The following is a 14,340-nucleotide window of genomic DNA, read 5'->3' on the forward strand; positions in this document are numbered from 1 at the left end:
GAAATCACAAAATTAAAAAAAAAAATCAAATAAAAAATTTATAAAAATATAAAACAATCTTAACTTTTAGCACTACTGAGCTGTACATAATATAAATAGCTGAAATGGATTGGTTATGATGCTCATACTAAATACAAGTAGGAACAGAAAGGATATGATGATTGTAAGCACTGACCTAAATATGTAGTCAGACCTGATAATTCTATACAACATTTTGTTTCCTTTAATATAAATGATGAATTATAACAATATATTAAGTATATATACATTTATATAATAACCATCTGTACAAGTCGGTTAAAAGAAAGAAAAAATATTTTGAAACTGTTAAAAAAAACCATTCAAATGTCACTAAAAATGAGGGTGTAGAGTAGCATAAAAATAGGTAATTTTCATTTAAGAGAAAGCAGAAATGTGGCTCTAATATAATAATGAAGTGATAATGTTTACTATTTCTTATGACTAAGAGTTTATAAATAATTTGCTTATGCATAAGAAGATATGCCAAATAAAACTCATTTCAATGTGAAATAAAGTCTGAAATGAACACTTTCTCTTGGCCATGTACTCAAAATTAAAACTGCATATCTATACATTAATTCCTGCTTTGGAACAATTGATAAAGCAGATGCAATATACTGGCCTATTCTATAAGTACTTCTAAAATTGAAAATTTAAAATTCACTGAATAATATAAACTAAGTTGTAAAGTCACCTGATTTTTTTTACATTATTATAATGTATGAGGTAATGCTTATAAGATAATGGAATTTAATTATTGAATATTATGCAAAATAAGAAAAACAATAAAAGTGACACCCCCAAAATTCAAACTTGATCTATATTTTGTGGTAATAAGCATTGTGTATAAGTTTCAAAACATTTGGTTGAGGCTAACTTAAGTTAGAGAACGGAAATGAAAAATTCAGCAATTTTTCCATTTGTAAAGGGACATAACTCTAGAATGGTTAAAGTGATGCCACCAAAATTCAAACTTGATCTGTGTTTTGTCGTAATAAGCATTGTGTATAAGTTTCGTAGCATTTGGTTGAGGCAAACTAAAGTTAGAGAACGGAAACGAAAAATTCAGCAACTTTTCCATTTGTAAAGAAGCATAATTCTACAACGGTTAAAGTGACGCCACCAAAATTCAAACTTGATCTGTGTTTTGTGGTAATAATCATTGTGTATAAGTTTCATAACATTTTGTTGAGGAAAACTAAAGTTAGAGAACGGAAACCAACTTTGGGACGGACGTACAGACGGACAAGGGTAAAACTTAATGCCCCCTCCGCTACGGTGGGGGCATAAAAATATATGCAGTACTTCATAAAAATTATGCCATTCTATAACTACATTTACTAAACTTAATTATTATTTATTGACATTGTGTTTCTGACAAATAGTGTATAATACAGTGTAGTAATACAGTAGGTGAAAACAATTACTAGAACACCAACCCTATGGGACTATAAGTCACTTAAATCGTATAGTTTTCAAAACAAGTCTACAATCTGTAATCTCATTTATGTTAAAATATTATTTTCATCATATACATAATTCAGCCTCACTTAGAGCATTTAGTTGCATTACCCTCCCCTCTCTCCTTAGATTGCTTAGATAGATATTTTTAATTCATTTCACATATATGACACATACAAATATGTGATATTTATTGGCCATAAACAGTCAGATATCACATTCATAATTTCTTACTATTACGTAACGACATATCTAAATCAACTGAGGGCTGTACACAAATATTCCCATGTCATGTACATTTCAACAATGAAAATCAATGAATGTAATCCCATAAAAATCTGAGGGGAAAATGAAACAAAATTAATGGGGAATGTGTTCATGGGACACAGATGCATGGACACAGATGATGCCCCCGCTTGCATATCATATAAAGTTATAAAGGGACATAACTGAAGAACGGGAAAGTGACGCTAATCAAATTTGTACTTGATCTGAGTTTTGTGGTAATAATTTGGTTGAGGCAAACTTGAGTTAGAGAATGAAAACAAAATTCAGCAATTTTTCCATTTGTAAAGGGGCAAATCTCTAGAACAGTAAAAGTGACGCCACCAATATTCAAATTTGATGTGTTTTGTGGTAATAAGCATTGTATATAAGTTTCCTAACATTTGCTTAAGGCAAACTAAAGTTAGAGAACTGAAACGAATTTTGGAATGTACGGATGTACAGACGGACAAGGGTAAAAATCATTGCCCCCTCCACTACAGTAATTTGTAAAGGGGCATAACTCTAGAAAAGTAAAAGTGACACCACCCAAATTCAAACCTGATCTGTGTTTTCTGGTAATAAGCATTGTGTATAAGTTTCATAACATTATGCCCAGCCCAAATATTTGACAGTAAACAGGAAGTTGTTGAGTGATTAATCTGAAAACGCATCACATGGTACAGCTGACTTATATAAACCCTGAAACCAAATTTCAGAAATCCTTGTCAAGTAGTTCCTGAGAAAAATGTGACGAAATTTTCAACTTGGCTATCATGTGTAAAATAATACAAGTGTTCAGTAAACAGGAAGTTGTTGAGTGATGAATCTGAAAACGCATCACACGGTGTAACTTACTTATATAAACCCTGAAACCAAATTTCAGAAATCCTTGTCAAGTAGTTCCTGAGAAAAATGCGACGAAAATATTCATGGGACAGACAGACTGACGGAAGGACAGACAGAGGTAAAACAGTATACCCCCCTTTTTTAAATCGGGGTATAATAAAACAGTATACCCCCCTTTTTTAAAGCGGGGTATAAAAAACACAATCTAATCTATTCTAAAAAAAAAACAGGTCAGTAGTTTGTTAATCAACAAATTAAAAGTGAAATATGTTTCAATGTCCACTGCTGATGCACATATTTTATGTCCATGGGCAATAACTCTGTCAATTTGGATCAACATACTTGCCTTATATTTACATTTCTTGAGTAATACTTTATACTTCTTTGGGACCAATTTGTTCATACAATGCATAAGTACTTACAGAAAATCTGTGCTCTTGCCAATTTTTTAAATAAATTTATCATATCTAAACAATGAAAATTATGAAAATCGTGAAAATTGCATATAACTCCGGAAAAAAAATCACCTAGGTTAACCAATCAAACCCCCCTTAAACACAATGATATATTTGTGTCATGTCCTTAATATTGACCTGATCAATGACATATATCAAATGTCCAGTACTGGGTCCTAGTAATGGAATTTTGCCAATATCTTTGCATAAAGCTGCATAGGGTGACAACTATAAATGCAGCAATTTAAGCAATCAGAAAATTTTCCAATATCAATGTGAATTGTCCTATAATGTGTCAAATATCATACAAATTATACAATGAAGACATTGAACTGTACCGGTAACTGTATTCCAGGATCCTTTGACTTCTTTTTTTTAATTAACCAACAGAAATAGATACAATAAAATGTTAACATTGAAACTATGATAATTTTTAGGTATTTTTTCAATCATATTTTCTAATAAAGGTGGATTGAAAACTGAACAGGAGGACTAGAGTGGACCTCTTAATGTTTTTTTTTTTGCTCCATTCAGTACATGTATGGGAACATATGTAATTTTAACACTCTGTTAATAAGTATGTAAATGTATATGTAATACAATGTATTTTTAAATTAGTTCCAGAAATATAAAGAAATAAGGCATTAATATGTGTTAAATAAATCTATATTTTGTAATGTTACTATGTCATTACCAAATGTTGTATGTAATGTTCTCTTATGTTGAAAATATGAAAAATAAGGGTACTTTTTTTTCATTTGTACCATGAATGAGGGTCTGGATGGGGTTTACAGAATAGAGAGTAATGGGCAAAAAGTGCAGAATAAAGGGCAACATAAATAAAGAATAATAAAAAACAGTCAAAAAAATAAAGAATAGAGAATAATGGGGTGCTAAATTATAAAAAATAGAGAATAATAGGCAAAATAAATAAAAAATAGAGAAAAAATGGTCTAAAAAATAAAGAAAAGTTGGACATCCACACCCTCATGCACAAAACAGAACAAACTACAGCCTACATACTGGTTAATCATCCCATATTAACGTGCCTGCCTTAGTCGTAAACTTTTGGTAAAGTGTGACACAAAACAGGGCATCTGAACTATATCATTGTACTCGGCTTCACCGTTATTTGGCTTATATGTCATCCCCACTGTTTTGTTTACTGAGGTTAGTACAGAATAGAAATCTTCATTTACTTCCATATCTTCAATGGCCTTTGACAGATGTCTGATGAAGGGAGTACCTTCTGCAGCATTTCTAAAAGCTCCAGCACCTGCAATATTGCAATTTTCAAAATTCATACCTTGTCACAAGTAGTAAAATTTGTATAAAAATACTGACACATTTTACTGTAAAGAACATTAAGACTTACTGACTTATTAAAATACAGTTTTTGAGAATTCCTTTTTTTTCCTGGGTACCAATTTTTGATAATTGAGGATAACTTGCATTTTCATGGATACTTGAATTCTTGGTTTTACCTTTTCTACATTGAATATTATTGGAAACTTGTATTTTGTTGAACAATTAACCCTGCTTCATTTTCATGTGTCTATCCCAAGTCAGGAAACTAGTTAATTAATGCCATATCTTAATGTTTTCTATTATTTGGAGAGTATGGTTTTCATCTATTTGAAATCTTACTAAGATTCTTCGGATTCTAATTGTAAATTTACCTCTTTCACAAATACATCATATGAACTACCTACTACTAAAGTATTTTTGCATTTAATTAAGTACCTGGAACTGTTGCATATGCAAATAAAAAATCAGCTTCATTTGGAAGACGAATAGTTTGAGTTACCGGACGTATCCCCAACCATTCATTATATTCCGTTGGGTCTCCCATAGCATCAGCTCGGTTTGGATCCGAAAGTCCGACATTAATCCCATGACTCAAGTTTGTTCCTCTGCATGACTAAAGCAAAACAAAAATTATTGGTACTGTCTACAAGTCTTCCTTAACAAAATGAACAATGACCTACTGCTAACAAAATGATATGCTGCTGAAACTTCTGAATGAAAACAATTATTGATCTAGTAAGAAGTAATCCAGTAACAAATCGGCAACAAATCTTCAAATCTTCATTCCCAAGGAAAAGTGCCCTTTTCCCTCCCTCCTTAATAACTAAGGTTTATCCACAATACTCAAACCAAACCATATGTTTTAATCATGTTTATTCCAGTTTCTTTTAGGAACTATTATTGTGTTAACAAACCAAGTCAGAAGTAATGATGTACAAATAGATTTTTTATATATATATAGAATACATTTCGTCATGAGAATCTTATAGTATTATATGTCCACTTCTGATAAAAATCATTTAATGGAGATAGCAATATATTTGAGATCCAAGTGCAATGGTCTATCTTCCTATACAACTAAAATACAAGATTTCTACACTACGAGTTTTTGTCAGAACTACACTGTTCTATCTCCTTATTCCCATTGGATTATAATGGCTCATTCATCTAGTTAAAGCAGAGAAAAATATTTTTAAAGCGTTGTATCTCCACTATTTTTCAGGTATTTTTGCATTTAAATAATTGTTAATAAAATTATCTTAGTAGTACTATGCTTTTGAAAGCAATCTATGAGCAATTCTTAGCAAATCCGGCAGTCCAAAATTGGGGATATTACACCAGTAAAAAATTCACTCAATCGATTTATGAATTTCGAACAGCAGTATACTACTGTTGCCTTTATTTTTCTTTATCTATCTCCAATTGAAATGTAGGGATAAATTTCTAAAACAGCATTGTTTGTAGTGAGGTCCAACCCTGAACAGTTGGGGCAAAAATGGACACAATATTCAAGCTTGATACAGGTCTGAATTTGGATTGTAATTAAATATTTGATATATTATAGGTTTCTGAATAAATGTAGTCAAAGAACTTGAAATTGGCAAGATTTCTTGCTGTTGTGCAATAGACTGTGCTGTTGCGCAATACTTAGTAAATCTGTTGTCAGACTATAATTCTTATATGATTTGCATATTAGGGAATACTTTGATATGATTGGTCGAGATGACTTCCGGTAGTTGTTCTTGACGTTGTTTATTTTTCGATAGACGATGTTGACCGACCTTCTTTTTGTAACAAATGTAAACAAGATGGTGGCGACGTTAAAAATATTTATTTTCACTTTGGGTGCATCATTAAATTAAAAAATAAACATAAAACATTCATTTGAATGATAATAAGATATTTTTGCAGTTAAATTTTTTTATCAGATAGCAAATTTCATGGATTAAATTTTTTGGCGTTAACCAAAATATATATCCATGCACCTGGCCAATTCAGTGACATAAATATACAATTTACATGTGACAGAGGTTCAGAGTGTGGAAATTAAATTCCTTATCTCCAATTTTGAAGAATTATAAGGATTAAACGCCTTTTTAAAGGAATTTATTGGTGTATAAACTGGACAAAGTCACTCACAAACATATCATAAAAGTCCTTTGGACTTTTATTTGTTTGTGAGTGAATTGGTTGAGTTTATACACCAATAAATTCCTTATAAACTCAACCAATTCACTCACAAACAAATAAAAGTCCGAAGGACTATTATGATATGTTTGTGAGTGACTTTGTCCAGTTTATACACCAATAAATTCCTTTAAAAAGGCGTTTAATCCTATAATAAACAAATAAAATCTTATTACTCGGAAACATAAAATCGAAAATTTATAAAAATCAAAAGAGAGCTTACAAAAATAGATATAAACAATTTACCTAAGTTTCATAAAAAATGCTGAAAGCATTTTTGAGTTATTGTCAAATTGAAATTGAAAACTGGAAAATCCCCCTTTATGTAATGAATAAAACCCCATAAATCAGAAACGTATTGTCTAAAATTTATAAAAATCAAAAGGGAGCTCATGTCGATAGAAATAAACAATTCATCAAAGTTTCTTGCATATTGGTGAAATTGTTTTTGAGTTATTGGAAACTACCCCTTTTTTAATGAATAAAACCCCAAAACTCGGAAATGGTAAGTACGAAATTTGTAAAAAACAAGAGGGAGCTCACGTCAATAGATATGAACAATTCACAAAAGATTCATGCAAATTGGTGAAATTTTTTTGGAGTTATTGTCCGAAAACTGGAAAATCCCCCTTTTTTTAATGAATAAAACCCCAAAACTCAGAAACGGTAAATTCAAAACTTATAAAAAACGAAAGGGAGCTCACGTCAATAGATATAAACAATTCACAAAAGTTTCATGCAAATTGGCGAAATTGTTTTTGAGTTATTGTTCGAAAACTGGAAAATCCCCCTTTTGTAATGAATAAAACCCCAAAACTCGGAAAGGGTAAATCTGAAATTTATAAAAAACGAAAGGGAGCTCACGTCAATAGATATCAACAATTCAACAAAGTTTCATGCATATTGGTTCAAGCGTTTTTGAATTAATGTCCGACATGTTGACGACGGACGGACGGACGGACGGACAGACGGTCAACAGTATACCATAATACGTCCCTTAAACCAACGTATAAAAAAACCAAATCGAACAAAGAGATACTCCTCATGTATGTAAATTCCATTCCTATACCGTAAATTGGAAAATTTTGGCGTCTGGATATTTTGGCGGTTTTCTCTCGAAAGGCATGTGTTTTATTTTGGTGTGTGTAATTTTGGTGTTTCGTCCAATTGATATGGTTAATTTTGGAACAACAGTAGTGAGCAAGCTCATTCATATTTGCCTTTATTTACCAGTTTATTGACAAAAAATCATTGAATTTCTTAAACTAGAAACACGATAAAGTTAACTTAATGAAGGAATCGGATACGGATGCAATTGCAAATAATTCCGTATATCGTCGTTCAAAGTTTAAGAAAATATGAAATAAAATCTTAAAAATCAAAATCACTTTTTAAATAGATTATTTATTTTTAACAAATATCATATGAAATAAATTTTAATCATCTCTATTACAGTACTTGAAGTTGTTAATCTATTGACGATCAAGGATTTAAATTTTAATCCTTGCCTCTGGCAGTACATGTTAATTAATTGAAGATAAAGGATTACAAGGAGTTTTGATATTCTAATTACCAATAACTGCGTCTAATCAGCAATATCCTGGCATATTTATGACATGTGTGAAAAAAAAATTCATGCTGTGTTTTCTTAACAATTTCAGAAAATTGACAATTAAGTAAAAATTATATAGTGTTGTTGTCAAATTATACCAGCTATTTATTTGCAGATTTGGCTATGTATAGACTTGTAGGAAATATAACATTTAATATTTTCCCCGACAATTAACATTACAATATTGTCTTACCGGTAAGCGATTTTTTGCGTTTCAATTTTTAGTGTTTGCTTTATTTTCGTGTGTTTAATTTTGGCACTTTCATTGGAGGCACCAAATAGCCCAAAATAAAACTACAACCAAAATAACCCAATTTACAGTATAAATTTTTATGACTCAGTCGAATATTTACGCTTTTAAACTTTAATTCAAATTTTTACCACTATTACCAAATGGGAAGTACATCATTATAAGATTCACACGACGATTTGTACTGGTTTTTATTGTATTTTCTTTTCTGTATGTTTTGTTAATCTACTGATCAAGATAAAAAAAGGAGGAGGGTCCCAAGGAAAAGTGAACAAATGAATCTAAACTACTGTAAATTCAAACATCTTTGCAATGATTTACTTATCAGGGCTTCCACTCTTACTTCAACAAAAGTTCCAAGGTTTATCCAGGATTTTCCCAAAGACATTGGTCTATTACTGACATTATCAGAAGACATGTTTGAAGAAACAATCCGTTCTGTTTGAATTTCAGACATTTGGACAAGTTCTGTGTACAGAAATTATTGAACGATGTAAAGTAGTGTGCTGATCAGCATTAAAGTGGCGAGATTTGAATTGTGAAAGGGAAATAACTCAAACTTTAAAACCTGCTGACATCTGTTAGAAAATTTAAGGGTTTTTATATATATTTAAAGATTGTTGTAGTTTCACTAATTTCTAGAGCATTTCTCTGTCTATATTAAGTTCATCACTTTTTCCATTTTCAAGGTATAGTCAGATACCTGTATATTTGTGAACAATGTGGTGGGATTAATTTCATATTCATCAGAACTAGCATGTTTTAAAAAATTTACATATAGGATTTTCAGAAATTGCATGAAACAAACAAAATTGATGAAACAAAAATCAAGTAAATTTGAGATTGTTTATATGTTAATTAAGCTTTTTGATGTCAGCAACTTTTACTTTAATACATGTCTTATTAAAATCTTATCTGAACTGAAAAGCTGAAAGAATTTTCAAACATATGAATAGTTTCTGTTATAACTTTTAATTTGGAGAGTTAATGAAATTAAGATGTTGCAGTGTCCTAACATTCCCATATTTTTTGGTACCGAAAATCATTCAATATTTAGTATTAAAGTAAGGTTTATATAAGTCTAAATGAATAAGGACTCCTTAAGTTAAAAGGTCATCAAAATCTGAAATAATACATTTTGCTCTTTTTCTAATACTGTGGATTCATTATTATTCGTTGGATACCAATTTTCGTGGGTTTCGTGGGTACATGTGAACCACAAATTCAAATGTTCAACGAATTACAAATTTTTCATAGGCTGTATTTGCAGAGATTTGTAAATCCACGAAATCAAATATCCACAAAAATGTAAGTTTTCCTCAACCAACGAAAACTGATACCCACGAAAATAAATGTATCCACAGTATAGTTTAAACAAAATCTAACTAAAATTTGAATGTCAAAATCATCTGAAAGATGTTTAACCTATGATGCCTAAAAGTTCCTATCAAATGCAATATCTATATTGTTGTTGATATACAAAAACTTTATATTGTCTACATTTGAATATATAAGGTATGAGATATGGTATAATAGCTAAGACAACCATTCAATAAAGACTGAAAGGACATAGAAGTGAATATCTGCTTATCTACAGGGCTTCCAATATGGAAATATCATAGAACAAAAGAAGCTTTACTGAGAAAGCTCATATACCCTTAAAGTAATACGGTACAATAGCAAGGGCACATAATAATGCATCCAAATTTAACGCCTTGTTTTCACAATGTTGCTAACGATAAGCATCCTAAATTTTACAGAAAAATCACTAATGTCATCAAATCAGTTAGTATTTGCAAATTTTCCAAGTCTAAGGACCATAACTCTGCACAAAATCATCAGACCAGAACAAAATTCGAACTTGATCTGTAACTTATCATGATAAAACTATATTTATACCAATTATCAAATCAATATCTTCAAGCATGACGAAAAAAAGTGTGGAAAACTGATTATTTGAGTGAATTTTCTATGTCCAAGGACCATAACTCTGCACAAAGTCATCAGACCGAAACAAAATTTGAACTTGATATGTAACTTGTCATAATAAAACACTACCAATTATCAAATCAATATCTTCAAGCATGACAAAAAAGGTGCGGAAAACTGATTATTTGAGTGAATTTTCTAAGTCCAAGGACCATAACTCAGCACAAAATAATCAGACCGGGACAAAAATCGAACTTGATCTGTAGCTTGTCATGATAAAACAATATACCAAATATCAAATTAATATCTTCAAGCACGAAGAAAAATCAAAGCACTGTAAGCGCTATAGGCAGTTAACCAAAAAACCAAGGCAAACGTAATTATGAAAACTGTGGCAGTATTGCTTCATTTTTTTTTTAAAGATTTGAAAGAACAAACATTAAACATTTGTATATTGTACATGTATGTTTATTTAATGAATTGATTATTAAGGAAAATTAATTAATATTTTATCAAGGTTTTCAAAAGCAATGCATATATCAATGTATATTTTTAATGATGAGTTTGCAGTGGTACAAGTTCGCAATGATTGCAGTTGTTCTAGTTGGTAGTTAACGTTGGTACCAGTTGACGTAGTACGAGTTTGTAATAGTATGAATGGACTTGCTTCCGAGTTATGAGACACAAATCAGCCAAAGGTTTACTACTGTGAGTTCTGATTAACCTGCCGATAGTAAATGTAAATGACCCTTACCTTCACCAAGTCCATTATGTCACTCCATCCCAAGTTTGGAGTAAAATGACAGGTGATTATAAAATAGTTGGTCAAACATTCTTGGGCTTTTACACTGCTTGAAAGATTTATATGTTTTCTTTAAAATGAGCCATAAATGAAAATTTTTATAGGCTCAGAAATAATTAAAAAAATAAGTAAAGTAAATTCAATTAACCTAGACTTATTTTTGCATCAATTAAATTTTATAACAAACAAGAAATAATTGTAACAGGATGCTGCTATGAAGTCTTCCAAACAGAGCTCCCATAATTCGTCATTCCCATGGTAGCCTGACATTGGGCAAAGTCCAGTACAAATTGGTTAGGTCTAGTCAAGTGATATGCATATGTGACCCCTAGGAGATTGACCCTGTATGTCATCCAAATCTTCTTGAAATGACGAACAGGAATAAATATGGTTTAGGGTTGGGTATCTCACCATTTACAAGTTCTCAAAAGGGGGGGAGTGATCCCCCGTGGACTTACCCTTTATTTCATTTGATTTAGTTTATTGTCCCATACAAGAATATATATGGTTTCAGGGTGGGGATCTCAACCGTTTACAAGTTTTCAAAAATAAGGGGGGTGGGGGTAACCCCCGTGGACTCCCCTATATTTCATTTGATTTGTTTTATTGTCCCATAAATGAATATATACAATTTAGGGGTGGGGATCTCGACCGTTAACAAGTTTTCAAAAATAAGGGGGGGTGGGGGTGACCCCAGGGACTCCCCTATATTTCATTTGATTTGTTATCTTGTCTCATAAATGAATATATATGGTTTAGGGGTGGGGATTTCGACCGTTTACAAGTTTGCAAAAAGAAGGGGGTGGGGGTGACCCCTGTGGACTCCCCCTATATTTCATTTGATTTGTTTTATTGTCCCATACAAGAATATATATGGTGTAGGGTTTTGGATCTCGACCGTTTACAAGTTTTAAAAAAAAAAAGGGGTGGGGTGACCACAGGGACTCTCTATATTTCATTTGATTTGTTTTATTGTCCCATACAAGAATATATACGGTGCAAGGTTTTGGATCTCAACCGTTTACAAGTTTTCAAAAAGAAAGGGGTGGGGGTGACCACAGGGACTCTCTATATTTCATTTGATTTATTATCTTGTCCCATACATGAATATATACTGTTTAGGGGTGAAGATCTCGACTGTTTACAAGTTTTCAAAAAAAACAAGGGGGGTGGTGACCCCTGTGGATTCCCCTATCTTTCATTTGATTTGTTTTACTGTTCCATACAAGAATATATATGTAGGACTCAAATCCATGGCGGGTTCCAAATCTATGGCAAATATGACGTTACAAACGCCAAACAAATCAAATCTATGGCAGATTTTTGTTTTCTCCAAATCTATGGCAGATTTAGGAATTACGTAATTTTCCTGGAAAAAGAGTAACATATAACGTCACAATAAAATAACGCCATATAAATTGTCGCCGACAGTAAAGTTGTTGGCTCTCCAAACTTTCCTGAAGTCCTGTGTTTAAAATACTCAGGAAAACACTTTCCGCTTTCTCTCTAGAACAATTTGCAGATGGTTTAAATGAAGATGTCATCTTTTATCCATAGGAGGGACACTCATTATTGCACCGTCCAAATCCCGCGATCAAGAAAGGCACAGCTGTTTATAGTAGTGGATATTTTGGGAATGGAGTTATAGCAAATATTTTAGCGTCTACGGCTGGCAAAGTATTTAAAGTGAGAAAATGAAATCACAGGATACCACCTTGACTTAAATCGTCACCAGTTAAAAAAGGTTGATTAACGCTGAAATAAATATTATGCGAAAAGTCAAACTGTTTAAATTGTTTTTTATAAAAAAAACTGCTTTCTTGTTTGTTAAGGGACTTCCATTTTTCTAGTTGTTTAAATTAATGGATTAAACAGGTACCATGCACAGATTAGGATATGCTTATTTTTCCGGGGAAGATAATTTTAATCCCGATTTCTGTATTATGGTATATAAATTCTACACTTTTTTATGGTTGACATCACGATTTGATTGACCATTATGAAATTTTTATTTCACAAATGTTTATAGACATGCTCCCGTTGTCGTACATTTCAACTTATTTAAGACAAGTTAGTGACTGTATATGTACTGCCTTGCTCTACATTTGCACACAATCTGCCATAGATTTGGAAACAACAAAAATCCGCCATAGATTAGGAAATTACAAAACTTGCCATAGATTAGGATTTTAACAAATCTGCCATAGATCTGGGATGGCATGACGTCATATTTACCATAGATTAGGAATCTGCCATAGATCTGGAACCCACCATACATTTGAGTCCTACATATATGCAGTAGGGGTGGGGATCTCAACCGTTTACAAGTTCTCAAACAGAAGGGGATAGGGTGACACTGGGGATTCCCCCAAATTTTCATTTGATTTGTTTTATTGTCCCATACAAGTATATATATGGTTTAGGGGTGGGGATCGGGACCGTTTACAAGATAAAAGCACATTTTCAAATTGAAGGGGTGGGATTACCCCCCAGGGACTCACCCTATATTTTATTTGATTTGTTCTATTGTCCTGTTATTATTACTGAAGACCGTGTGTGTCTATCACTTACTGTTTTCAAGTAATAGTCATTTGAAAATTGAAAAAAAATAAAATCCCATAGGGTTCTATAGTAAACCCCTCCCTTCTTTAGGCACCTCAAAATACCCCTAAATAGACCCCAAGGCATAAACGAAAGATTGATGGCTGCGCTAGACATGTTAGTCTAACATTTTATGAAACCCTAAGTAAATCTGACAAGCGGTCCAAGTGGACTTGGTCTGACTTGTCTCGGGGACGAGTTGTCCACATTTCTTAAAACATCCCATCAACGTCAATTTTCATCTTCGTCATTCATAAAACAACAACAACTTTATTTGGCAAGTTCAGTGATGAAAGGAATAATATAATAAAAGAAAGGAATTTAAATGTGCATACATTTAATTGAAATTCATTGATTAATCACAATCTTCTTAAACGAAAAGAAGATCATGATAAACAAAACTTACTTTATAACATCAGAATACTTACAAGCTTACGTTTCGTGTAAGTTAAAATTACCGCCAACTTAGACTACTATGTATAACTTTATTTCCTCTTTCATAGAGTTTTGGTGTACATGAACAATATTCCTGCGCCGTTTGTCATTTGGGAAATGTAAACGACTTGTAATTAGAGATTTTTGGCAATGAAATATTTCATAC

The 14,340-nt window shown here is 31.9% G+C and overlaps 1 protein-coding gene across 1 annotated transcript in view; it reads right to left on the reverse strand.

Annotated features, from left to right (window-relative positions):
• Nucleotides 1–14,340, reverse strand: part of LOC127699747 (caspase-3-like) — a 29,225-nt gene continuing 14,885 nt past the window's right edge. The window contains exons 5-6 of the mRNA XM_052203064.1: nucleotides 4,794–4,971; nucleotides 1–4,326 (exon numbers count right to left, since the gene is read on the reverse strand). Coding sequence (XP_052059024.1) covers nucleotides 4,091–4,326; nucleotides 4,794–4,971 — 414 coding nt within the window. The 3' untranslated portion in view covers nucleotides 1–4,090. The remainder of the gene's footprint in view (nucleotides 4,327–4,793; nucleotides 4,972–14,340) is intronic.

The sequence above is a fragment of the Mytilus californianus genome, unplaced genomic scaffold, assembly GCF_021869535.1.
Source record: "Mytilus californianus isolate M0D057914Y unplaced genomic scaffold, xbMytCali1.0.p SCAF_1, whole genome shotgun sequence".
Classification (NCBI taxonomy): Eukaryota; Metazoa; Mollusca; class Bivalvia; order Mytilida; family Mytilidae; genus Mytilus; species Mytilus californianus.